At 55.4% G+C, this 25,023-nt stretch overlaps 6 protein-coding genes across 6 annotated transcripts; all 6 read left to right on the forward strand.

Annotated features, from left to right (window-relative positions):
* Window positions 1-4,521: 4,521 nt before the first annotated feature.
* Window positions 4,522-8,619, forward strand: LBRM_20_0970 (putative myosin IB heavy chain; the record flags this gene model as incomplete). The annotated part of the gene is made up of 1 exon (XM_001564333.1): window positions 4,522-8,619. One exon carries the CDS (start codon window positions 4,522-4,524, stop codon window positions 8,617-8,619), a length of 4,098 nt encoding a protein of 1,365 aa, XP_001564383.1.
* Window positions 8,620-9,314: 695 nt separating this feature from the next.
* Window positions 9,315-11,174, forward strand: LBRM_20_0980 (conserved hypothetical protein; the record flags this gene model as incomplete). Its single annotated transcript, XM_001564334.1, has 1 exon — window positions 9,315-11,174. One exon carries the CDS (start codon window positions 9,315-9,317, stop codon window positions 11,172-11,174), a length of 1,860 nt encoding a protein of 619 aa, XP_001564384.1.
* An 804-nt stretch (window positions 11,175-11,978) lies between these two features.
* Window positions 11,979-13,349, forward strand: LBRM_20_0990 (conserved hypothetical protein; the record flags this gene model as incomplete). The annotated part of the gene is made up of 1 exon (XM_001564335.1): window positions 11,979-13,349. One exon carries the CDS (start codon window positions 11,979-11,981, stop codon window positions 13,347-13,349), a length of 1,371 nt encoding a protein of 456 aa, XP_001564385.1.
* A 4,260-nt stretch (window positions 13,350-17,609) lies between these two features.
* Window positions 17,610-18,305, forward strand: LBRM_20_1000 (conserved hypothetical protein; the record flags this gene model as incomplete). The annotated part of the gene is made up of 1 exon (XM_001564336.1): window positions 17,610-18,305. One exon carries the CDS (start codon window positions 17,610-17,612, stop codon window positions 18,303-18,305), a length of 696 nt encoding a protein of 231 aa, XP_001564386.1.
* A 1,314-nt stretch (window positions 18,306-19,619) lies between these two features.
* LBRM_20_1010 (putative uracil phosphoribosyltransferase) lies at window positions 19,620-20,288 on the forward strand (the record flags this gene model as incomplete). Its single annotated transcript, XM_001564337.2, has 1 exon — window positions 19,620-20,288. One exon carries the CDS (start codon window positions 19,620-19,622, stop codon window positions 20,286-20,288), a length of 669 nt encoding a protein of 222 aa, XP_001564387.2.
* Window positions 20,289-22,630: 2,342 nt separating this feature from the next.
* Window positions 22,631-24,733, forward strand: LBRM_20_1020 (conserved hypothetical protein; the record flags this gene model as incomplete). The annotated part of the gene is made up of 1 exon (XM_001564338.1): window positions 22,631-24,733. One exon carries the CDS (start codon window positions 22,631-22,633, stop codon window positions 24,731-24,733), a length of 2,103 nt encoding a protein of 700 aa, XP_001564388.1.
* Window positions 24,734-25,023: the final 290 nt, after the last annotated feature.

Here is a 25,023-nt window from a genome sequence, read left to right on the forward strand (position 1 = left end):
TACTTTCCATTGGCAGGACTTTTGTTTCGGTGTCCCGAACTTCTTTTTCGCATCTCTTTTCTTGTTTTCTCCCCCCCCCGTATACCGTCTTGTCACGAACTTTTCGTTTTTTATCTTTTTTGTTCTATTTTATGGTTCCCTCGGCTCTCCTCGCTGCGCCTCGACGCGCCGCCTAGTTTTGGTTTTGCGTGCGTGCATGTGACAGGTGTAGAGCTTCTGCTAGTGTCGTGCTTTACATGTAGAGAACAAGCTCACCCAGATCGTGACTCAACCCCCCCCCCCCCCAAATCCCGGAGCTCACCTATAACTCATCAGCACGGCAACAACGCACAACCACAGCGCTACTTTTTTTTTCCGCGTTGTCTTCAAATCGAGGAAGACGAAAAGGATTTACAAAGAAAACGCCCAGGGTAGAGACACGCAGTACAGCTACCAGTTGAGTTTTTAATGCCACATTAGCAAAAAAAAAGGCCAGATCCCCTCCCCCAAAAACGAGTGCATGGAAAGCCTATCAGTACTGAGGAGCAGAGAAAGGAAAAAGGTGCAGTGAAACGCTTTCTATGCGTTTCACTGAGTACTTCTCTTTTGTTTGCTTTGTCGTGCACGACGCGTTTCCATTTCCCGTCTCTTTCCCTTTTTACTCGCCCCATCTACCCAGACCCACGCCCAGAAACACGATTGACTGACTCAACAGGTCATAGGCTTCTTCTAGTATCCTCATCTCTTCTCCACCCTGGTGAGTGCAGTTTCTCTCTGTTGTTTCTCTCTATTTCGTTCTTTTTGTTTTCGCTTGTGCAGAGTTTTACTCCTTGCACTACCATCTCGGGTGTCCCTGTCTGTGTGACTTCAGTGTGTTCATTTTTTTTTGGATGTCTTCTCTTTCGTTCCTTTTTTCTTCTGTCTCTGCTCACTCACTTGCAGGCATCGTTGGCATCGACTCGTTTCTGTCTTTTTTTTTCCATAGCGATTTGTAGACAAACAAAGTGCCCCACATACACACACGCGCGCTGTACTGCAGTTGCTCTCGTTGCCTTTCCTTTCGTGTAGCTTATTCTTGTACGGATGTGCGACATGGACTCTTTCACTTGTGCGTGTGTCTCGGACCGTTTCTCTTTCGACTCTCTTCCTTGGCTCTCGATGCATCCGTGCGGGATCTTTCGTTTGCTCTTCTCTTTCCTGCTGGGCCTTGCGCTGTTTTCAAGAACCCCCGCTGGACAGCGGAGGTAAGAGGTGCACATCGCAGCCCAGCGTGGTGGAAAGGTAAAGAGAGCCGGAATCGCACAATGCACATAAAGTACGAAGCGAAAGGCAGTTCTTGAGACTCTGAGGTGGTTGTTGAAGAGGCGGTTTGTCGTTGTGCCTGCGTGCGTGGGTGCAGTGCCGCCCCCCTTTTTCTTCTTCTGTTTTCTCTCTCCTCTTTTCCACATTTGATCAGCTGTCTTTTCCTCTGCTCCCCGTTGTGTTTCTCTCGTTCTGTTTTTTTTTTTTTTTTTTGCCCGTGTAATCGAAATGCTTCCGAAAGGTACTAAGTGAAGGATACATAGTTCCTTTCCTGTGTTTTCATCGTTTCTCTGGTCCCTCATCTTACTGGTGGACGTGGCATGCGCAACCGGGAAGGGTAGTGGATGAGAGCCTGCAGAGGCCCACAAGCCCCCAGTTCCCCCCCTTTCGATTTTCCCCCGCCGCTGCTCTCTTCTCTTGATGCCTGGAGAGCGTCAGCACCGCTGCTCGCTTGTGTTGCGCGTTTGTAGTGGCCTCTGGGTGTGCGCGTGCATGTACTTTGCTGTGCCCATCAAAATGTATTGGCAAAGACGTTCCCTCTGTACCTCACCTCCTTCCTGCCGTGTCTCTAAGCTGCTGTCGTCTACGCTCTCTCTCCCGCCCCTCGGGTCTCTTTTCCCCTTTCATCTCTCCTTTCCTTCTCTCTTGCTTCGTATATGACTGATCTTTCTAGTATCCGAGGCGAGAAAAGCAGAAGGGGAGGGAGAGTTTGCCCGTGTGCGTGTGTCTATATATGGTAATGGGAAGGTCAAAGAGTGGCGGCAGTTTTGCAGTTTGCGCGCCTTTCGTCTGATGACGTTGGTACTATCTTGTGACGGTGTCCCCCCCTGTGTCTCCGTCTCTCTCCCTCCATCTCTGTTCTCCTTTACACACGCACCCCCCAACGCAGTCTTTCGATTTTATCCTCTTCTTTTTTTGAACTTTGGTTGCTTCATTTTGGTTTAGGGACGTGAATAAGTTTGTATTATTTCTCATGTGTGTCTTTTGCTCTCTTTCGCTTCTTCACTTCTTTCTCCCGCGTGGAGCTCGGCCCTGCTGACTGCCTCTCTTACCCTGTGCCTTGTGAAGGGGCTAGACGTCAACTCTCCTTTTATTCTTCCGCTGTTGAGTTTTTTTTTCTGGCTCTCCTCCTTGTGATGGTTGCTGCGTCTTTTTCCGTGTCTCCCGCTTCTCCTCCCTCTCTCCAGTATCTCCTGTGTTCTTTCGCTCCCTCGCTCCTTACCTCGCGCACACGGCTCCTCCCCCCTCCTCCCCCTCCGGTGTACACAGCGAAAGTTATCCGCCGCTACCTACACACCCACGCGATGAAGGAGTGACCACACCCATCACCGAGGCCATCTTCACAAGACGACGAGTTGACAAAGCTTCGCACAACTGACGGCGACATATGTGGTGCACTTACATGCTTCATTCACTCGCCCTTCTCGTCCCTAAAAAAAAAGAGAAAAAATGTTTTCAGTAACGGCAGGAGTATACGCAGACGGGGGAAGGGGGAGGGGAGGGGAGTGTGACCTTCCATTCTTTTCACGTTATCTCTACCCTCCCTCTTTCTCTGCTTGATGCTTCTTTGTTAACCTACTGCTCTCATTCTTGTGCTTTCTTGGGACGCGGCAGCTGCGCCATGCAGGGCAGAAGAATGAGAGCAGTAGGGGAGGGGGGCGAGAGAGTAAGTGCAGATATGAAATCAAACATGCACGCACTTGCATCTCTGAAATAGGCGCAGAAGGGGTGTGAGAGGGTCGTAGCTGACCAGGCCAGGACACAAAGAGCCGACGTCTCCACTGTTGAAGACAGACTTGCTCGACGTTGATGGAGTGTCAGCGAGGGAGAAAGAGATGAACGCAAATTCAAACTCATCATCGAACAAAATGGTGAATACTCAAGGACAGCTGGCGGGGGAGGGGGAGGGGATGGAGCTAACTGTGAAGGTAGAGAAGGTCGTTAGGGAACGAGGGGGGGATGCCGCACGATGAAATAGCGCGGGGGCGTGGGTCTACGGAATACCCCAGATCGACCTGCGTGCACCGAAGTTTCCGGATGGATTGCTGCTTTCCGCATCCATTTTTTTTTTTGTTTTGCTCGTTTGTGTTCTTCACGGCATCTTTTCTGTACTCGCTGTTTCGTTAGCTTAAGCTGCTGGCGTCCTTTTCTATTCCCTTTCTTCGCGTCTGATCTACGGTCGTCACCGCAGTCTTTCTGCAGCGCAGCACTGCAGACATGTCGATGTGTGGCTATGGGCAACTCTGTCACCTCTCGCCTGCGTCCTTTTTCCTTTCTTGGACCTTATTGACCTCTGCGCTCGAATGTACGTGTGCATGTCTACAGATGTGCGTTTGTGCTTCTGGGCGGCCCTTTGCGGTGGTCGCAATCAGTTCGCCATCGGCGGCGGTGCCGTCTTCACGAATCTAGCGCACATTCCCTCCGAAGAACGGGCGAAAGGGAAACAAAAGAGGACACTCGTAAGACAACGCCTCGTCGTGTGCGCACTTGCACTTTTTTTAACCCTTTTATTCAATGCACCCATTGCTAGTGAAACTGGCGAATGTGCCTGGCAGTGGTGCATGACGCGGTGCTGGAGAGTACAGTGCCGTTGCTCCCAACCCTGCGGCCATTAATCATGTGCCGCAGACACCAACGGGCCCCCTCTCTCTCTCTTCCAATGTCTGTACTTTTTCAAGAGTCTCTCTCTTTTTTTTTTGTATGACTGATGCCACCTCTTCCTTTGCTCTCTCTCCCTCTTCTCTTGTTGAGGCTCGTGACACTACCGCCAGTGGTGCTCGAACAGAGGTGTCTCTGTGTGTGTGTGTTTGCGAAAGCGAAATACATAGCTTTACTCACCAGGATAGGGTGCAACTGTTGCCTGCTGCGCACGGCTTCTGTTGTATCTCCGGCTGTGTCCACACGCTCTTCGGAGAAGGTAAGTAATGCAGTAGGTGAAGTTAAGCACACAACCCTCACACAAAGTTCCCTGCCAGGATTAGGTGCTCCACAGCCGTATTCAGCGCGCGCCTCGACATTGCACTGGGGAGGCTGTCATTATCGCCCCTCTCGTCAGCTTACGCAACTGTGACCAATCTACCTTACTGACACCCCCACCTCCCCATACATATACACACACACATATATATATACTTTGCGTATTATAGTTTTGGTTGCCCTTGAAAGAGGGAACAAAGAGTGAAAACGGCGCTGGCGTCTCGATCAACCTCTTTTTTGCGCTCCTTATTCACTCATGTTCTGATGGCATTCGACTACAAGCAGCGTGAGACGGTCGGCGTCGAGGATCTTGTGCTCCTCCCGCAAATCAGCGACAAGGCAATCGCTGAGAACCTCTCTGCCCGTCATCGCGAGGATCTGATCTACACAAACATCGGCTCCGTGCTGCTTGTGGTGAACCCTTTCAAGGAGATTAAAGGCCTCTACAATGATGCGCATATGCAGTTCTACAGGCACAGCGGCCGGCTGGGCGGCGTGCGCTACGCGCTGTCTGAGGGACAGGAGCCCGGCGACGCCGCTCTTGGCGGACCGCATATCTTCGCCTTGGCAGAGAACACGTACCGCAGCATGGTGTCGGAGGAGGAGAACCAGTGTATCATCATCTCCGGTGAATCAGGCGCCGGCAAAACAGAAGCATCGAAGCAGATCATGCAATATATCTCCGCCGTCTCTGGCAACACGAAGGACATGCAGCGGGTGAAGCGCATCATTCTCGAGTCCAACCCTCTACTGGAGGCGTTCGGCAATGCGAAGACGCTGCGCAACGACAACAGCTCACGCTTTGGCAAGTTCCTTGAGATTTATTTTGACGGCTGTGGTGGCCCCGTTGGCGGCCACCTCTCGCACTTTTTGCTGGAGAAGTCACGTGTATCGAGTCAACAGGTGGGGGAGAGTAACTTCCATATCTTCTACCAGGTGTGCGCTGGCGCGGCTGCTGAGCTGCACGGGGACGGCAGCGGATTAGGGTCGTCAAGAGAAGGAGCGGGGAGTGGACGGAAGGTTTCTGCTGCTGCGGGTGGCTACGATGACAACGATCACACCGGTAATGCTACTATCACCTGGCGCGAGGTGTTTCAAGAGATGCGCATGCAAAGGGAAGACAGTAGCAGCAGCGTTGGCCAGTCGAAGGCCTTCGCCTCCTCCTCTCGGTTTTCATCGCATTATCTATGGAAGTTTCTTCGCCCATCTTTGGGGTCTGGGCAGCACAGCGAGGAGTTAACGTCTCGCACCGGCATCAACGACTTGTGCGGCTGGCGTGAGACACTCAGTGCGATGGAGGCGATGGGGATGCCTGCGCAGGATCAGGTGTCCGTCATAAGGGTTCTGTGTCTGGTGCTGCACCTCGGGGAGCTTGAGTTTGTGGCGCCGGAGGAGGGCGGGGCTCTGGCGGCGGGGCAGCACCCGTGCATCGTTTCGAATCCTGAGGAGCTTGCGTTTGTTGCGGAGAAGCTCGGTGTCGATACAGCGGCGCTGCTGAAGGCGCTGACGTGGCGGAAGCTGCAGATGGGCGCGACAGAGGTGGTCTTCTCCCCACTCGATGTGCAGCAGTGTCGGAGTACTCGCGATGCCCTGGCGAAAGTACTTTACGAGGGCGTCTTTGAGTTCATCGTCAGCTCTGTGAACACCGCCTTCGGCGATGCCCATCACGCTCTCATGCTTGGCGTGCTCGATATTTATGGCTTCGAGATTTTCACAAAGAACGGATTTGAGCAGTTCTGCATTAACTACGTGAACGAGAAGCTGCAGCAGATCTTCATTGAGCTGACGCTGCGAGTGGAGCAGGAAGAATACGTACGGGAACACATACCGTGGGAGACCATCAAGTACTTTGACAACCAAGTCGTGTGCGACCTGATTGAGAGCGAGCGTCCGCCAGGCCTGTTCGCGATCATGGACGATGTGTGCGTCACCATGGCGAAGGAAGAGGAGTCGGTGGCGGACCGCAAGTTGCTGGACAAGCTGGATATGGTGTACAGCAGCCACCCGAACTTTTTGCGCAGCGAGCGCGGCTTCATCATCAAACACTACGCTGGCGATGTCGAGTACAACACCGATGGTTTCGTTGGCCGGAACAAGGATCGGCTCGGCGCCGACGTGGTTGAGGTGCTGGCGAAGAGTCAGGTTGATTTCTTACTAGAGATACTGACGGAGGTGTTGGCGGACGGCTTGGCGGCGGTGTCACCGTCTACCGGGGCCGGTGGAGCTCGTCGTGCCTACACCACAGCCGGCTTCAAGATTCGCCAGCAGGCTGCGGACCTCGTGCGCACATTGAAGCAGTGCACTCCCCATTACGTGCGCACTATCAAGTCCAACGACGCCAAGCGGGCCGACTTCTTCGACGAGGCGCGGGTGCTGCACCAGGTGAAGTACCTCGGTCTTCTGGAGAACGTGCGGGTGCGTAGGGCGGGCTACAGCTACCGGCAGCACTTTGACAAGTTCCTCAAGCGATTCAAGTACACGTGCCCGAGCACCTATCCACGGCCCTTTCGTGGCACCGACAAGGCGGCGTGCGAGGCCATCCTCGCCTACCTGCAGAACGAACAAGGAGTGCTGCCACTCAACTCCTTTGCAATTGGCACCAGAAAGGTCTTCATTCGACAGCCGGAGCATGTGTTGGCGTTGGAGCAGAGCCGCGAAGCCGCTTTTCACGCCCTGTCGGTGTCTATTCAACGCGCGTGGCGGCACTACACGCAGTGCAGGCAGCTCCAGCGCCTCAAGACGAAGCTGGACCGCACTTACACGCGGCACTGCAAAGTGCGCCGTGCTGACAGTGTCTTCCGTGCCTACGAAGGTATCTACGTTGAGACGGACGCCGTGGTGGCCGTGCCGAGCCCGGCCGCAGGTGGCGGCACCAGCGCAGTGCCACGTGCGCTCTCCAACCGACTCACGGTGGCCCTCGACGCCATCCTGCAGTTTGACCCCATCGGCAGTGCGTGGCGCTCCTTCTGGACCCAGGGTGAGGCAGGCCAACCCCGCAGGAAGTTCTTCTTGAACGCTCTTACCCACGAGATGGTTTGGGAGCGACCACGTGAGCTGGACCCTCCGCGCGTTGTCTTCTCTTGCACTGTAGACCGTGTTGTCAACTGGGCCACCGCGGAAACCGCCAAGGAGCTCATTTTTCTGACAACACACGACGTGCTGTACGTAGTGCGCGAGACACCGAAGCCCTCGCAGTCAGCTGTTACTAGCGAAAAGCACGTCAAGCGTGCGGCCGCCGCGGCAAAGGAGCAGCGTTCCATTGCCATGACGCTGACGCCATGTTTCACTCTCCAGAAACGCATCGACCTGCGTCTTCTCACACAGGTGGCAGTCACAACGATGGCCGACACGGTGCTGGTGGTGCGTGTGCTGCCTATGCAGGCGCCGTACCGCACCGTCATTGATACAATCAAGACGAAGACAGGGCCGTTAAAATGCGAGGCGTGCAACCGCGTTGCCACAGCGGCGCTGCGCCGCGCTAACTGCCCGAGCTGTGGCCGGCTATGCTGCGTCCGGCACTGTCTGACTCATGCGCGTCCACTGCCTACAATCACTGGGCAGGCGACCCTGGTGCGAGTCTGCCCCGCCTGCGTGGTAGGGGAGCCGCTGGAACCGGTCGAGGACATGGTGCTGCTGACGAGCTACAAGACGGAACTTGCCGGGACGCTCTGCGCGCGTTACCAGGAATGCATGGGCAACCCACTGCCATTTTTTGTGTCCGACAGCATTGCATTCTTCAAGTGGACGCCTGCAGCGCCACCAGCGAAGGTGAAGCACACGCGCCGCGCCACCAAAGTCTCGGCGAGCGGGGGTGGTGAAGGTGGTGAGGAAGCCCAATCCTTGGTGATTGGTGGCTCGTACGAGGTGATGCTGACGTGCACGGTCACGGATGACCCGCTGACAAACGACACGGTGCTCATTGGCGCTGCACCACCAGCCCCTCTGACGACTGCTGCCTCGGTGGACGCCCGTACAGGCACAAAGGCCACGAAGAAAAGCAAGGGGGAGTTCGATGGCGAGACAGCATACACCGTGCCACCTGGCACACCGCCCGTTCTGAGAGTGGTTGCGCCGCGCGGCATCACGGGAGAGCAGATTCGACGTATGGAAGCCATCCGCGAAGAGCGTCGAAAAGTTGCGGCGGCGCGCAGGCGTCAAGAGGAAGAAGAAGAGCGCCTGCGCGAAGCGCAGCGGGAGCGCGAGCGTGAGGCTGAACACCAGCGAGTTGTGCAGGAGCGCAAGAAAGCAAAGGCTGCCGAGGCAGCCCGCATGGAGACTGAGCGTGCTACTCGCGAAAGGGCTGCTGCGGAGCGCCGTGAGGAGGCCGCTCGCCTTGTGGTGGAGCGCGCACGACGAGGATAGTGGAACATTGCCTCTGCTGCCGGTTTATCCAGTCTGCTGCCTGGCATGCGTGTGTGTGTGTACTTCTGGTGACCGTCGTGTTCTTCCTGCAGCTCGCCGTGCCTTCCTCGTACCTAAATCACCCTTCACCCTCTCACCTTATCGTGTACACTATCGCCACCCACAGACACACCAAACGAACAACGATCACACCCAGTTCGTGCTGTTCCTTCCTTTCCTCCTCTCTGCTGGTGGAATTCACCCAGGCCCACACGTATACTCGTTATGACTGGGCGCTGCAGAGGGATGCGCTTCACTTCGAGGGAAACGATGATGTGTCTGATAGTCGAATCCTCAAGCACAAGGTAGGATGGTGCGTGGTGAGGAAGTCGAGGAACAGAAAGAAACAAACATGACTGCCTGCGCTCTTTTTCATCTTTCTTTCCTCCCGCTTACTCCCCCCATTGGGCGATGCACGAGCCGATGCCGCAGTCAGTGGTATCCTCTTCGATGTTTACCATTTCCACTCCCTCGCTAGCATGTACACCTTTACATGTTACCTTTCCTGCTCACTTCCCTCCACCTCTCTTCCATTACGCTGAGATGATCTCTGACTGTCTTCACAACTCCTGCCGTGGTACGCAGTGGTACAGCATCAACGGTAGGGTATATTTGAACCATCTCTCGCTTGGCAAGCTTGACCTCTCTTCCTCCTCATGGGGTCATCATCCTTGTCCTTGCCGTCGGCGCCGTGCTGCTCGTGCGTACTGGGTACACTGCCTGATGTACTGAGGTGTGCCGTGGCGCAGGGCAAACACGGTGGCGTTACCGCTTATCTTGCCTCTGAGCTACCTCACAATTCACAGATCTGGAAGGATAGTAGTTGGGGGCAAGTCGGCAATGCGTGTGCCTCTGCTGAGTCGACGGGAACGTATGCGGTTTTTGAAGATGCAATAAATTGCTGCCAGTGGACGGTCGAGCTGGTCGCTGCGAGTGTGACTGGCGATGGCGATACGGGAGATACGGGAGATACGTGGTGGGCGAATCCAGAGGACCTTGCCGCCATAGACGCAACAGAAGCCGCTGAACCGATCTCGTGCGTTCCGTATCAGCAAGAAGGGAGTTCAGGAGGCGGCTGCTCATCGCGCATTACCGGGATGCGCTACTACATGAAGCCCGACACGTGGAGGCAGACGTTTCTTTCACGCAGGCACGAGACGACAACGACAGGCCGCATCCCCAGCGCGGTTCCACACTCTGACTCAGCAGGCACAGCCGAAGCCACTCGTTCGAATCCAAGAGAAAGTAGCAGAGATGCTCATACACATCGCCTGGGGACACCTTCGGCACTTCGCACTGTATCCTCCGTGGTGACCGCGACGGCCGCCGAAGAGGCATTGTCGTTATCCGCAGCGTCTTCCCCTCTACACGACCTTTCCTTGCACCAGCTGGTGGAGCAGCATGCCGCACTTGTGCGGCGCTTGGTGCAGGTGCTGGCCCCTCAGCGGCACACCATCTCCCATGTTATTCGTGAAGTGTGCACGGCAGCCGTCCCCTCGCCCTCGTCCAGCGTTAAACGCCGCGTCTGCATACTTTCGTCGTCTGATGCGTCGAATGCGGAGACAATGCAGTACACTGAGAGCGACGTCGCCGCGGCTATCGAGCAGCTTACCTCTTCTCACCCTCGTCAACCAAGGCTACGTGAACTTAAGACTGACGGCTACTTGTTCATGAATGTGGACGGGTTTGCTGATGGAGAGACGCGGCATAAGGCGGTGAATCGTGCCTACCCGGCCCTCGCGTTGCACTGGCCTGCATCAGGGCAGCAGATGGACAGGATGGAGCGCTATGTCGACCGTGATGTTGTGCTGGACACTCGAAAGAGGCACCCCGAGCTGAGTGGAGAGAAGGCAGATCAGACGCCGCAGCGAAAGCGAGACCGCTCGTTGTCCAGCGCTGCATCGCATGCGCCAAGCGAGGAGGAAGACGAGGAGCACAGAACAGGGCCCCCCGGCTCCGCCAGCGCTCCGCCGTCCCCACTATTGGATACGGCGGCAGCACCAGAAAAGACGGCAACGATGGCAACGACTCAACGCTTCTTTCAATCTCTGCGGGAGTATCCGAAATCTCTTGAGCCCGGTAACTTGCATGTGTGGGCTCGCGGCACCGCAGCTCAGCGGGCGCGTGAGTATCTGGAGGCTGCTGTGAGGTTGACACAAAGATTGGCGTCCACTGCTGGTGCGCCTTCTGATGCAGCTACCCTCGGCCCACTGCCGGTCACGAAGGAAGAGGATGTGGCAGCGTTGCGCAACCAGTACGATGCTCTCACAGCCTCAGAAAGTTTCTTGGAGGAGAAGCTGCGCGCCTATAGGGACACGGTTCACGAACTACGCGGCTGGTACCACAGTGAGCTGTGCACGCAGCAGTTTTGCTACGAGCTGGAGGCGTGGCTGCAGACACAAGAAGAGAGTCGTGCCGTGCTGACAGACTTATACGTTCAAGTGCACACTGCGCGTTACAGGCTACAGCGCGACCTCTTTGACTACCTACATCTGCACGCGCTGGGAGTACTATGACGGTCACTTAACTCATAGACACCTTCTCACAGCTGCATGTACGTTTGTGCTGACGATGCGGCAGTCGATCGGCGCAGTTCGAAGTGAAGAACGTATGTTGTGGTTGGTCTGTTCCACTGCTCAGCTTTTCGGCGGAAGAGCATACACACACACACAAAACACACACGCGCAGACGAGAAAGTCTACACGGCACAGAATACTCTTTCACGTGCGCAACAACAACAACATTTCCATCTCCATCGTCATGCCTTCACCTTTTCTTTCTAGGCAATCACCGTGTCCGGTGATGTTACGGGCGATTTGAAGAGCGCGCATTGGAAAGCGACAGCAGCATGCAACGGGGCACATTGAAAAGAAGCCTACATACATGTCTGTGGTCGTGTTGCTGCCTTCGCCTTTGCCTCCTTCTGTTTTTACTCTCAACCTTCCTCGAGTGCCATGTTGCCGTTGTGCGTGAGCAACCTCAAGAATGCCCACGGCTCACCTCTCTCCCTGCCATTTCCCCTCCCCACCACTCACCCTTTTTCTTTTTCACGTATATACGCCACTTCTCGTGTTGTTCTTTCTTGTCCTTGTCTTTGGCACACCATAATCATAGCCGAGTAGGCGTGTTTGACACTGACGAGCAAACATATTCACCTCAGAACTGAGTTCGCCCATAAAGAAGCGCAGAGAGGAAGAGAAGAGCTTAGTGTGTTAGGTGACTCACCGTCTTACCTTTATCTTGTACACCCACGTGCACCACTTCGCATATTAAATTATACGATTTTTCCCCTCCTGTCCACACACGGGTGCGCCTCAAGGATGTCGGCAGACCAGCAAGCAACGGGGTGTGGTGGAAACAATGGCGTCTTAGCAGCACCGTCACCGCAAACGCCGCACGCCATTAGCAACATGTCGAACGAGGCCCAGGATTATGAGCACCAAGGTGTATCCTCGCCTCCGTACTCCATGGAGAGCGCGATTAATCAGGCGATACCCCTATACCAGCCGCACGCCCCAGCGCCTGGTGTGGTGATTGATCCGGATATGGTTGAAGACCATATCAGCTTCCTGCGCACCGTGCGCGCCTTCCACCATTATAAGCGCCAGGCGCTGGCTGCGCGCGAGATGCGGTGCACTAACTTCCGCAAGCTGCAAGATCAGCACCGCGATCTGCTGTGCATCGATCTGGACAAGATCCTCGATAAGTACCTGGAGTGCATCGAGGTGAACAGCACCTTCTTTGACGCCATCTGCGAGGCGAGTGAGGAACTGTTCGACAGCTACTGGCCCGAGGGTACGACGGTGCTCATGGGAGATGTGCCGCCCCCGACGCCCCTGGATATGAACAAGGTTTTCTCAACTCTGCGCCAGTTCGTGCGCGACTGGTCTGCCGAGGGTGTGGCAGAGCGCGACTGCGTGTACAAGCCGATTCTGGATACGTTGAATCGCTGCTTCCCCAATCGAAGCGAGCGCGAGAACGTGCGAGTGTTGATTCCTGGGGCTGGACTTTGCCGACTCTCTGTGGAACTTGCCCTCCGCGGCTTCTTTGCCCAGGCAAATGAGTTTAGCTACCATATGCTGATCGCCGGTCACTATATCCAGAACCACGTGTTTGAATCGTGCCAGCACAAGATCTACCCCTATAGTGACAGCACCTGCAATCTAGTCAACCGTGCCGACCAGTTCGCCGAGGTGCAGATCCCCGACTTGTGCGCCTCCGAGGCGATCGATGCTCTACGTGACACGGGTCTCTCCTTTGGACAGCTCTCTATGGTCGCCGGAGACTTCACAGAGGTGTACGCGAAGTCGCACCAACACAAGACGTGGTCGGTCGTAGCCACATGTTTCTTTATCGACACAGCCCACAACATCATAGAGTACCTCGAGATCATCTACAACCTTCTTGTCCCTGGTGGGTACTGGGTGAATGTCGGGCCCCTGCTGTATCACTTTGCCGACAGCGCCGACGATATGTCGATTGAGTTGTCACTAGGCGAGGTACTGACGGTTGCGCAACGCATCGGTTTTGTGCTGAACGGACCGCCGTCGTTTATCGACACGACCTACACGAACAATCAACGCAGCATGAAACAGCTGGTGTACCGATGCGCTTTCTTTGTTCTCCAGCGTCCCTTGGCCGAGACGCAGAAGGAAGCGATAGATTGCGTTGTGAAGGTGAAAGCGACTTAGAGGGTTGCAGCACAACTCTCGCGTAGGCGGAGCAGCAGCGGTGTGTGTGGATGAAAAAAGGGGAGCAAAAGCTCGCTCCGATGATGAACGTTGTTGAGGGGGCACAGTCGCGGAAGGGCGGGTCGGAAGCACGGAAAGCGCGTTCCTTCTCTTCGCAGGTGGCGTACGCTGCGTGCGCAGGTCCTGGTGGTGCTATGTATTTTATTATGCATTACTTTGTTTCCTTTTTGCTTTCCTCCATTTTAAAATCTGTTGTTTTAAGCGTGACTACCTTCGAAGAGTGGCGACTGGTGTCTCCTGCCTCTTCACCTCCTCCCCACCTCTGCTGCTGTTTCCCTTACTCCACCGTGGTGCATGAGGCTTGGGGGGGGGGACGATCAGGAGGGTTGTGGGGGGGTCATGGACTGCCGCACAATCGCTACCCCTACCTTGCTCTTTTTTGCCACCGACATTGGAGTTGCTGAAATCAGCGACGCTGCCGATCCAATGGCGCACACGTTCATGCAATCTGTTATGTGCATCGTACTTCTGCGCGGTCGGGCTGCGTTCACAGCCTGCATGCAGTGCAACTCATGACTCCCCTTACCATCCCCCTAAAACGCGTAGGTCATTATGTGGCGGAGGATGGAGCGGGTTGTGAGGACTCTCCTAGCCCAGGCAAGTGGCCCTTTCATTCAAGATGCAATGCGATCACTCCCTCTGCTGAGTGCTCTCCAGGCAGCATTACCAAGGACTACCGTGGGGTACAACCATTTCAGCTTTCCTGTACTACAACCGATCTCCTTCATGAGGTATGCTTGTGGTGGTCGGCATGATCGTATGATCTCGGCTTCCTCCTTCGCGTCTCCGCACAGCAGACAACGCAGAACCACTTTGTACGGATTCACAAGCACCGGCATCAACCTACATGCAAAGATGAGGTTCTTCTCTCTACAGCATTGGACAAGCCCCAAAAGGGACAAAGAAGAGTAAATCTTACGACCTATACTCGTGTGCATCTGAAGTGCGAGCCCCACTCAAGGTATATTATTTTTCTACGTGATCTCTGCATTACCCCAGATGACGGGGTGGGGATGGGGACACGCCGCCGTGCAGATGGTCTCCAGGGTCTAGTACGCCCACTTAGTGTGGGGAAGCCAGTCAGCTCCCCCGTATCCCTGCCGATGCCACGGCCCCTCCTGTGCTGACGGGGCCAAGCACCTACGACGCAGGGGAGGTCAGAGCGATGTATCGCTGCGGATGTCAGCGGTCAGGTCCTGGGTGGCGCTGCGGTGGAGCGACCTGCGACACCGAGCACGTTGGCACTACTCATGTGATGGGCGGGGAGTCAGTGTGACTCGAGCGTATCCCGCCCGGCCCTCGCTGCCTCCTGGTGAGGGGTGCCCGCGTGCCAACCCGAGTCGGATGCGCCGCGTGGAGACCTGCGCAGCGGGTGGTGGGTAGAGCTTGCGGTAGAGGCCGTGCCCGGATGACTGAATCGGCACACTGTTCTACCGCGTCTCTCCCGCTGCCCCGCGACACGCGATGAGCCTGTGACAGGGCGCGAGTCGAGTGCAGTTTCATGCACTGGGGTATGTATTGGATACGTTGTGGTAAAAGCACTTACATGTCTTTTCACTGAGTTCGTGTGTTTTTCCATCTGTGTGGGTGTGTGACCTTCGTTTATGTGTTTTTTTTTTTTTGGACCCCTCTGCTGCCATTGATTTGTTCGTTCCTTTTTTTGCTCTTTTCTTCTTCTGCCTCCAGGGCCACCTTCGTTTTGGGTGCTGGGCATTATCATTGTGGAGGTGCTGCGGAAATTATCGGACTATGGAGCAACGCGCAGAGGTGTTAAATGGTTTCTCTATTGCTCCTATACGCCCCACTGAATGCAAAGGGGAGATGATCTGAGTTGTTCTTACCTATCGTGACGTCTTTCCACATGTGTCTGCTGTGCGGATGTGTATCGGCGGCAGGGCGCCTTTCTGGTGTACTTTGACAACGACGACGGTTTTTGCCAGAAGCACGAAGTTGTCTTTTTCAACTCGGCGTTGGAGAGGAGAGGGTGGAGGGCGACTGTAGACGACAGTGAGAGGGCATTCGCCACGGCCCTTTCTCTTGAACACCCTCATCACGTTCTCTCCTTCCCTTCGTGGCCTCCCCCTATCACTACTCAACACCATTTCCACATCCGTGCGTATATTCCCCTCCCCCTCCTCCTTTTATATGTGCTCACTACATAAGGCAAAGCCATTATCTACCTATTGGATGTCGTGTCCAGGCACCTAGTGTTGCTGGTGTCCTTGCTCTTCTCTATGTGTGGGTTGGTGGCAGGCAGCATGTACGCACTCACCACCTGAGTTAGCGTTTGCGTATGCGGCCACATGGAGATCAGGGATGACTCGATGAGCTTCACTGGCGCTATTGTATGTCGTTGTTGCTCCTATCCGCCACTTTTTCTTTTCTTTTTTTCCTCGACTTGCGCCTTTCTGTGTGCCTCTGTGTTTTGTGTACGTTCCGAGGAGTCATTGGCAACTGCGCATGCGGGCGTGTTCGCGTGCTAAACGGCGTTGTGTCGTTGCTCTTGCTATTTTTTTTTGTGCCGCTCTTCTCAGTTCGTGAGTGTTCCGACGTCAGCCCCCCTACCTCCGTCATCTCTTGCGCCTCGTTGCTGCATCAGCCCCTCTCCCTTCACCCCGTTCCCTTGACCTGCTGCTTGAGCGACGGTGGTGGAGAACAGACGAGTAACGGCCGACGATGCGTAAGATATCAGAGAACGATTGTGGGTGGCGGCGGACGCAGAAAATGACCCATCACCCAAAGTAAAGCAACGCTACCGGCTCACCACAGCACATCTATGCTGTGCCACTGTGATGAGACACATGAAGCGAACAACCTCTTCTTGCCTCCCTTGTCTCCTTGCCGACCCTCCTCTCTATTATTCTTCCCCAATTTCGACGACGGTGTCACCACTTCACTCTTCTCGCTTCATTCGTGCATGTGCCCCGCGTGGCCGATGACGTTAGACGGCATAGAGAGTGAGAGTAGGAGAGAGGCCAAGACAGTGCAGAGGAGGTAGGCAGGGAAATGGAACCAGAGAAAAATGTGAACAGCTGTCTGTGGGTAAAGACGGTCTTCTGACACGAAAAAAAGGGCTAATGCTTACTCATTTGATCAGATGCTGTCGCTGTGAGCTCAAGGTCGCTTCATTGCACGGCAACTGTGCGTCACCTTCTCTTCCTTCGTTCAGCTCTTGAGTGCGTCGGCTGCTGCCGCCGTCGTCGCAGACACTGGAAAAAAAAAGAACTCAAATATTACGAAGTCCTTGTGAGTGGTGTGCTCACTCGTTGATGAGCTACCTTTACATGACGTACTGCAACGCACCTTTCTTTGATGGGGAAGTGGTGTGCCAGATATTCACCTCCACGCCTCCCGCCACCCCCTGCCAAGGCTCTCTCCGATACACGCAAGTGCTTCTGACACTTGAGCCAGCTACATAGTCGATTTCGTCTTCTCGGCTGCTTTCTTTTCACCTCTTCCCCCCTCTCCCCCTCGACGTATGTGTAGCTGCAAACCTGCACACTATCCTTGACTGCATGCGTGTACAACATTCATACCCGCGCCAACGACAAGGGCCCAGGCCAGAGAACAAAGAAAAACTCTCAGCGACATTCAATAGAAGCAGCGTAAGTGGGGCGAGGCGTGCGGCGCCGCATTTGTTTATTTTTTTTTCTCTCTTGTGGTATTAAGAAGAGAGCGGTGACCATCAAATTTCTCGTCATACCCCCTGTTGGGTGCGAGTGAGGCTCCACTCCATCCCCTTTGCCTCCCCTCCTCTTTTTGGCCTTACGAATCTTTTCCCCACCTTCTTTACGGATGGATCTATCAAGCTCACCACCGACTGCCAGCAGTAAGGCATCGCCTCGGCTCTCACTGATAAACGGCTCCACGACGACGGCGTCCGCCATCGCCCCGCTAGTTCGCGTGAGGTCGCAGCGGAGCGTGAAGTTTGATCCCACTATCAGCAGCAGCGTCGGTGGTCCGCCGCACAGCAATGAGCTGAGCCTTGACACGTCGTTTATTCACGGTGCTGGTGGTGATGCTGATACTCACGAGCACCGTGGCGGACGAGGTAGGGGCGTTGATGCAATGCTGGACTTTCGGTCCTCTTCAAACGAAAGTATGCACGATCACGAAGACCTGCTACACTTTCAGCTCACCCGAGACGACGTGGAGGCCGCCTTCCAGTTTCTCGATGTGAACGGCAGCGGCCTGCTCACCATGGGAAACCTCAAGCAGCGCCTCTCCGCCTTCTTCCCACAGCTGACGACCAAGGAGTACAAGTTCCTTGTCGAAGACCCCAGCGGCTCCACAGGCGGCTGCGGAGCCGCATCCGGTGCGGTCAGGACCTGCTCAGCAGCGCGGCATGGTGGCATCAGTGCGGCTCGCAGCGGCAGCAGCGGCGGCGAAGCGGCTCCTATTGATGGCGCTTTCTCTGGAGAAGGAGGTACCAGTGGTGCGGGAGGGTCATACACAAACGGCACGCGCGCAGGCCTCGATGTCGATCAGCTCTGGGACCTCATCAACTCATTCCAGCAGCTCCAGCGCAGCCTTGGCGGCGGTCAGGTGGGCCCGACAGAAGGGCACAACACACCAAGCTCAGGCGCAGCACCTACCACTGCGTTCAACACTAGCCTCGACGCGTATCTCGTCGGCTCGCAGGGAAACGTAGGCGCCCGGGCTGGAGAGGGCGGCTTTGACGCTGTCGCCGAAGCGTTCCGCATCTACGACCCCCGCAACTCGCACTACGTGGAGGAGGACATTCTGTCATGCATCATGGCTCGTGTCGGCTTTGGCGATCTGAGCAAGGAGGAGCTGGCGGTTCTGGTTAGCACGGCGGACTTTGACGGCGACGGCCGCATCAGTCTCGAGGACTTCCGCCACCTTGTCTGCATGAAGGGGCGCTTCAAGAAGTGATGGTATGGCTCTACGGAAAGGTGCCGCGGGATACAAAGTATATACCACGCCACGCAAGGAAGAGGGAAAGTGCGAAAGCGTCCACCCGTGCACCTAACGCCTAAATTCCTCGGCAGGCACTCCCCTTTTTTCTGCGCTGCTACCTCGTTCTGGAGCCTCCGCGGTGGCTGCATCTGTTTTATTTGCTTGCCGACAAAGATGCATTTTGTGGATGTGCTTATGTGTACTCCCCTCCTCTCTCCATTTCCCCTCTCTTTCTCCTTTGCCGTTTCTCGTCCGGCGCGTCTCTTGGTTGAGGTCCGAGAGTTGGCGCGGCGGGTGGGACGTAGTGGCGGGGAGGACATCAATAGTCTCATCTATGTTTCTTTCTTTCGTTCTTCGATGTACAGGAAACATTTAGTCTCTTTCAGTCTTCATTACCCTACCAGCCTCTCGTTGCTCTATCTCGTCTGGCGTTTCACCTGTCTTATCCAACCGTATCATCATTCGCTCACTTTGTATTGAGAAGGAAAAAAAACAGCAGCGAGTTCAAGAAGAGGTCCTTAGACCAGCACCACCAGAGATGCGCAAGGGAGCGTGTGTGTGCGGAGGTGATTTATTCGAGCATCGGAGGTAGCCATGCTGCTTCCCTTAGGTGGAAAGGCAAGCAGTAACTGTTAATGGTTGGCCTAGCCCTCCTGCGTTAGTGCATGCAACGGCAGTCACCCTCCTCTCTTCACACTCCCTGGCTCTCTGCACCACCTCTTCCCCTTTCCCCCCTTTCATCTCTGTCCCTCTTTCATCATGCGTACCACATTACTGTCTCCCCTTTCTTGTCCTCGTTATACTTTCCCCTTTGCCCTCTTGTTGGTTTGCTTGTTCTTCATCAGAATAATTTTGCATCTATCGGTGGTCGTCGGCGGCGCCCCCTCTCTCTTTCGCATCCTCACTAACCTTCTTATTCCCCCTTTTGGTTTCCTTCATTCACTTGGCCAGATTAACAGTCGATATAAAACAAAGCGAATCCCCTTGTGTTATGTTATTCTATCATCCCCCTCCCCCCTTCCTCCTTCTTTGTGCGGTACACTGACTCCTAACGCATGCAAAGGCCACGCCATCAACTTTCTACCCAAACGCACAACCACACGCACACACAAACCTGAATACCCGACTTCAATTGCTCCTCTTCTTTCCCGCGCGCTCTCTCTTTTTTTCCTTCTTCAGCTATTACACGCTCAAACGCAAAAGATGACATCCCAGCAAGATGTTACCTCCGCTACGCCCCTGCACGGTACCTCCCCAAGGAGTCGCGAGAGCACTACACATATTCTGAGCATGTTCCCCGGGCACCTTCATCTGCTGCCGCAGACGCCGCAGCTTCACTTCCTCTTCACTGTAATTCGCAACGTGGAGACGCCGCGTACGGACTTTGTTTTCTACTCAGAGCGCATCATGCGCCTCATCCTTGAGGCGGCGCTGTGCATGATCCCTGTGAAACCGTTTAATGTCATCACGCCAACAGGTGCTGTGTACAAGGGCGTGCGCCCGGACGACCGCGGCATCATCGGCGTCTCCATCATGCGCGCTGGTGAGTCGATGGAGCGTGTGCTGCGTGAAATGTGCCGTGGTGTACGTATCGGAAAGATCCTTGTCCAGCGCGACGAGGCGAGCGCCGAGAAGGTCCCCGATGCACGCTTCAGCTACACAAAGGTGCCGAAGGATGTAGCCTCGCGCCGCGTGCTGCTGCTAGACCCCATGTGCGCCACCGGTGGAAGCGTCATCAAGGCGACGGAGATCCTGATCAATGAGTACGGCGTGGACGAGGAGAACATCATCTTCTTGAACGTTATCTCCGCCCCGGCAGGCCTCAGGAAGTACCTCGGTCAATTCCCCAAGGTTCAGATTGTGACCGCGGCCATCGACGACGACTTAGATGAGAACATGCACATCCTGCCCGGCCTCGGTGACTTTGGCGACCGCTATTTCGGCACGATTGAGGGCTAGACGCAAACAAGTTGTCGGGGTCAGAAAGGAGAAAGATGCGAACCCAACGAGAGCGGAAGGGTCTGAGGAAAAGAAGGCACGCACGGAGAAGTCGAGGCGTAGCCGAAGTGCTGCGCATCGCCCCCATTTTCCATTTTTTTTGTGTGTGTGTTCGTCTCTTCTCTGCTCTCCCGCGCTCGTGCCGCGATCGGCGCTCTCTTTTTTCTCGTTGTTCTTGTGTTTTGTGCGGTACTTCGTGATAAGGAAAGAAATCAAGGGAGCGTTGGGGGTCTCAGGAGGGCGAAAGGCAGTCAGGATGAGGGAGGAGCGGCCATTGGGGGGGGGGGGGAGGGATTGGCGTAACACTGAGGATATCTCATCGTCACCTCCTCTACAGTTTCCACCGGGATGAGGAGGAGTACTGGCTGACGATGGTAGTAGTGCGATGCCCTTCCACGCCGGTCACTTTTTGTCTTTTGCTGCACGTGACTTGGTAGATGCGCAATGCGTTTACCAAGTCGAAACGTGTGTTGTCGTGTTCTCGTTGGACGTCGAGCATTCTGCGCCACCGCTCTCCTCGTCCCCGCCGCCTGGTGACATTCCCGATAGAAGCTGCCGCTACAAGGCGGTCGTTTCCACTACACGCGTCGCCTCTCGTGACGACCCCATGGCCGAAAGAAAAAGCGTGATGCCACTAGAGCGATTCGTGCTTGCCCACACATCTGCAAAGTCCCACACACACCCATGAGCGCGAGGCGAGGAGTGTTGGCCATTGCCTTGTCTCACGACTCCCTTTTTCTTCGATGTCTGCAGGCCAACAATAGTGCTGGGTGTTTCATTGCCGTCCTTGCTTTCCGGCATGCAGGCGTCCTGCGTAGCATCTGTCGTAATCCTGGGGAATATGCAAACGTGCATATGTTTGTTATTGTTGCATGGTAGGCGGGTCTGCATGCGCGACTGCGCGTTTCTGTGTTCGCCGCGTGCGCGCTTGGTGCCTCAAAGTTGGTCTGTCAAAGGTCGAAGGCCGAGTAGAGGACAAGCTGGGGAAAGGCGACTAACTAGCAGCGGGATAGCGTGAGCTGTCAGTAGAATACGTCTTTATGAAAGGTCCCTCTCTCTTTCGACGCCACTCTGCTCTTCTGTTAGAGAAGCTTTGGGCCACCCTACCCCAATCTCTTCTTCCCAAAGATGTGTTGTTCTCCCGTCAGACTTCTTGTTCTCCACATTTGTGGGAGCAATGGAACTTCATGTTCATGCGAGCAGAGTAGAGTACGCACAGAGGTGCCCACGAAAACCTTAAACGAATACCTGCGGGTGCATCTCATCGTGTACCGTTACATCAGGCGCTCTTAACACAGAAGGTGCGTGTGCGAGGTCTCTCTTACAGTGCGCGTGTCGTTCTTCTGTCTTGGAAGCGTGCAACTGTGCAGCCATATTTCACCCCTCTATTTTTGTTCTAAATCACGAGGCACTTGGCTGGGAGGAGGTGGCGGTAATGGAATGGCGAAACAAGAAAGTGAGTTTGCTGAAAAGAGCACAACTGGCCATGGCTAGCTGAGAGACACGCAAGCGCATCGCCTGCGAAGTGAGGTGTTCGTGGCAACACGTTACAAAGCCGCCGCATCGGACCTCGAGGTGTTTCAATTCTTCATGCATTCTACTTTGCGTGGCTCCATCTTCTTCCTCTTTTTCTCTCATTATTTCTTTGGCGCTCTTCTGGTTCTCTTCAGTCTTGCTTTTCTTTTGGTGTTTCTTCTCGTTTGGCATCCCGCTGTTGCTACCCCCCCCCCCCCTTTCCACGAACCGGGTGTGTGCCAGAGATCCGGAACCCAAAGAAAAGGGACTCAGTGCGCACACGTACGCATGCTGTGATACTTAGAAAGCCACAGCAAAATAGAGAAATAAGAACACATTGATCGACAACAGCGGCAACTGTGGCTCTCTACTCGCTTGCGACACTGAGGAAGTCGGTTTTTGTGTTTCATTCCTCACAACGTTGTGACTCTATTCCTTCGCACGTGTCTCTCTCAATCGGTGTACGTCGGTGTGCTCCTCCCCATCCCTCTCTGATCCCATTCACTGCTACGCGTCTGTGGTGTTCTCCCTTCGTTGTGGTTTAGGTTTCGGCTCACTCTGTAGATTAGAGGCCCGTGTGTGTGTGTGTGTGCTTCTTTTACTATCTTTTGCGTCTCCACTTTGTTCCCTGCTTGAGCAGCGCCTCAGGCCACGCCCCTCCCCCTCTCCCCGCGTAGCACGAATTGAGTAACTCAGTGAAACACGCAGAGCGAATAACGACGAAGCAACGCTACTGCCATTACGATTCGCCATCCTTAGCGTGGAGCACGCCGCATTGACGTGTCCCCATGTCGTTTTCGAATGCTCTCACTGCTGCGTCAGTGCCTGGCGCAGACGGAGCCGAGTCAAAAGCGCCAATGACGGACCAGAATTCGGGCGACATGTATCCTTTTCTGCAGGCTCTGCAGGAGGATTTCCCAGCCAACGGCGGCGAGCTTCCCATAGGGGAACTTCTCATGCTGTTGAAAGAAAGAAAGTCCGATGTATTTGTACGCCTTGACGAGTTCTTTGAAACAGCCAGACGAGTCTCTGGCCTTGACGAGGCAATGGCGCTCAAGTGGAAGGAGAAGGGTAACACTGAGTATAAGAGGCGGCAGCACCAGCAGGCAGTCTTGTCTTATACAAATGGGCTCCTGTGCGCTGAGGCACCAGAGACGCTGGCGGTGTTACTCAATAACCGTAGCACCGTATTTTTCGACGAACATCGCTACGCCGACGCCTGTGTCGACGCGGATCGCGCGGTACAGTACCAGCCGACCTACTGGAAGGCGATGCAGCGCCGTGGCCGCGCCCTCGTGGAGCTCGGTCTGGAAGAGCTGGGCCAGAAGGATATTGAGGCCTCGAAGCAGGAGTCGAGCGATGCCGCCAACTCCCCTGAAGCAATGGCGAAAGTGTTTGGTGAGACCGCAGGCGGTATGGCCGCAGCGTGCCTGCCTCCGCGCGCGCGTGTGAACGGAGAGGTGCGCATCGAACGGTCTGCTAAGGGACGCGGTCTTGTAGCGGTCAGTCAACTGACGGAGGGGTCTGTGCTAGAAGAGACCCCGTATGCCATCGTGGCCCGCACCGAGACACTGCTATCGGTGTGCTCGTACTGTCTGCAGCGCAGCACTTGTCTGTATCACGGTGACGAGTACCGGCAGCATCACGTCAAGTCACGCGGCTTCTTCTGCAGCCCGTCATGCGCAAAAGCTGCTTGGGAGCACTACGGTCAGCAGGAGAGTCAGCACCCTTTCTTCCTGTGCTGTCCGAATGATGCACTGCTGGCGTACCGCATGATTCTTGGCATGCGCGCTTACCCAGACCTCGCAGAGCTCTCCGCTTCCCCCGAGTTGGACCCTGTGACGGGGAACGACTTTGGAGTTAATCACATTCGCACCCTAGAGGGCAGCTTCAGCCGCGAGCTGCAGCCGAACGCGGCCGTCGGTGGCTGTGAGTCAATCGTCGCGGCGATTGGCTTCTACGTGGGGGCGCTGACAGAGCCTGAAGCAGAGCAGCTACGCAAGGCACAGCGGCAGATTCTTCTCAACGCGGTCGACGTGACATGCACGATGCAGACCACTACGTCGGCTTCCGCAGCCAACAGCTCGATGCTTCTGCAGACCAACACGACGGTGGCGCGCCTGGGCAAAGCTGTGTACGCCGTTGGCGCTCTATTCAACCACGCCTGCGACCCCAACTGCTACATGTCCTTTGAGGGCAACCCGCAAGGCTCGTGTGCCCGGCTTATCGTTCGTGTCATTCGCCGAGCTATGGAGGGCGAGGAGTTGACAGTGTCGTATGGTGGCATATCGCGCTTTTCTTTCCACAGCATGCGCCACCGACTGCACACCCTGCGCGAATGCTACGGCTTTTTCTGCAGTTGTCAGTCATGCCGCAACCAGGTGGATGAGCCGGTGCTGACGGCGGAGAAGGAGAAGTACATCCAGGCGTCCGACTACTATCAGAAGGGGCGCCGCCTTGTGCGAGAGGGCGACTACGCCACAGCCGTCACAGTGCTGCTGCAGAGCTACGAAATTGTAATGCGGTACATTTGTCCCCCGCCACACCCACCGCAGTGGATGCTCATCAAGACGCACGACGCTCTCGCCCAGGCCTACTTCCACCTGAAGCAGCGAGACAAGTGCGTGCAGCACTTGCGAGAGGCTCTACAGCTCGACATAAAAATACACAAGAACGAGAATAGGGTGGAACTCATCAACGAGCACACCCGTCTCGCTTTCCTCGCCCTTAGCCCTGCGGAAAAGAAGTCTCATGTGGACAAGGCGGTGGAGCTGCTGCGCCGCTTCTACGCACCTTCAAGCATGTTGGATCTTCAGATAGCGTACGTGGAGTCCAGTCTCAAGGCGACCCCCGACACACCCCCGGCTGTAGCAGCTGCAGCGAAGGCGTGACGGTCAAGCAGAAGATCTTCTTACTGCCGCCCCTCCTTAGTCTGGTGCCCCGAACCTCTCGTCTGGGCGCAGACGAAGAGGGACAAGGTGGCGACACGGAAAAAGGACGAAACTCAATGTGAGGATAACAGCAGTAGAAGCAAAGGGAAGGGGGGGGGGGCTGGGCTGGGATGTGTCACTGCGGCGGCGGGATGGGTGAGCGAACTCCTCTTTCCTCGTACGAAACAACTACAAGCTTCGTAGCGTGTCCAAGTTGAAGTCAAGGGTGAGAGGGAAGATGAGCCTCGGGA

Source organism: Leishmania braziliensis, assembly GCF_000002845.2.
Source record: "Leishmania braziliensis MHOM/BR/75/M2904 contig, possible fusion of chromosomes 20 and 34".
Lineage (NCBI taxonomy): Eukaryota > Euglenozoa > Kinetoplastea > Trypanosomatida > Trypanosomatidae > Leishmania > Leishmania braziliensis.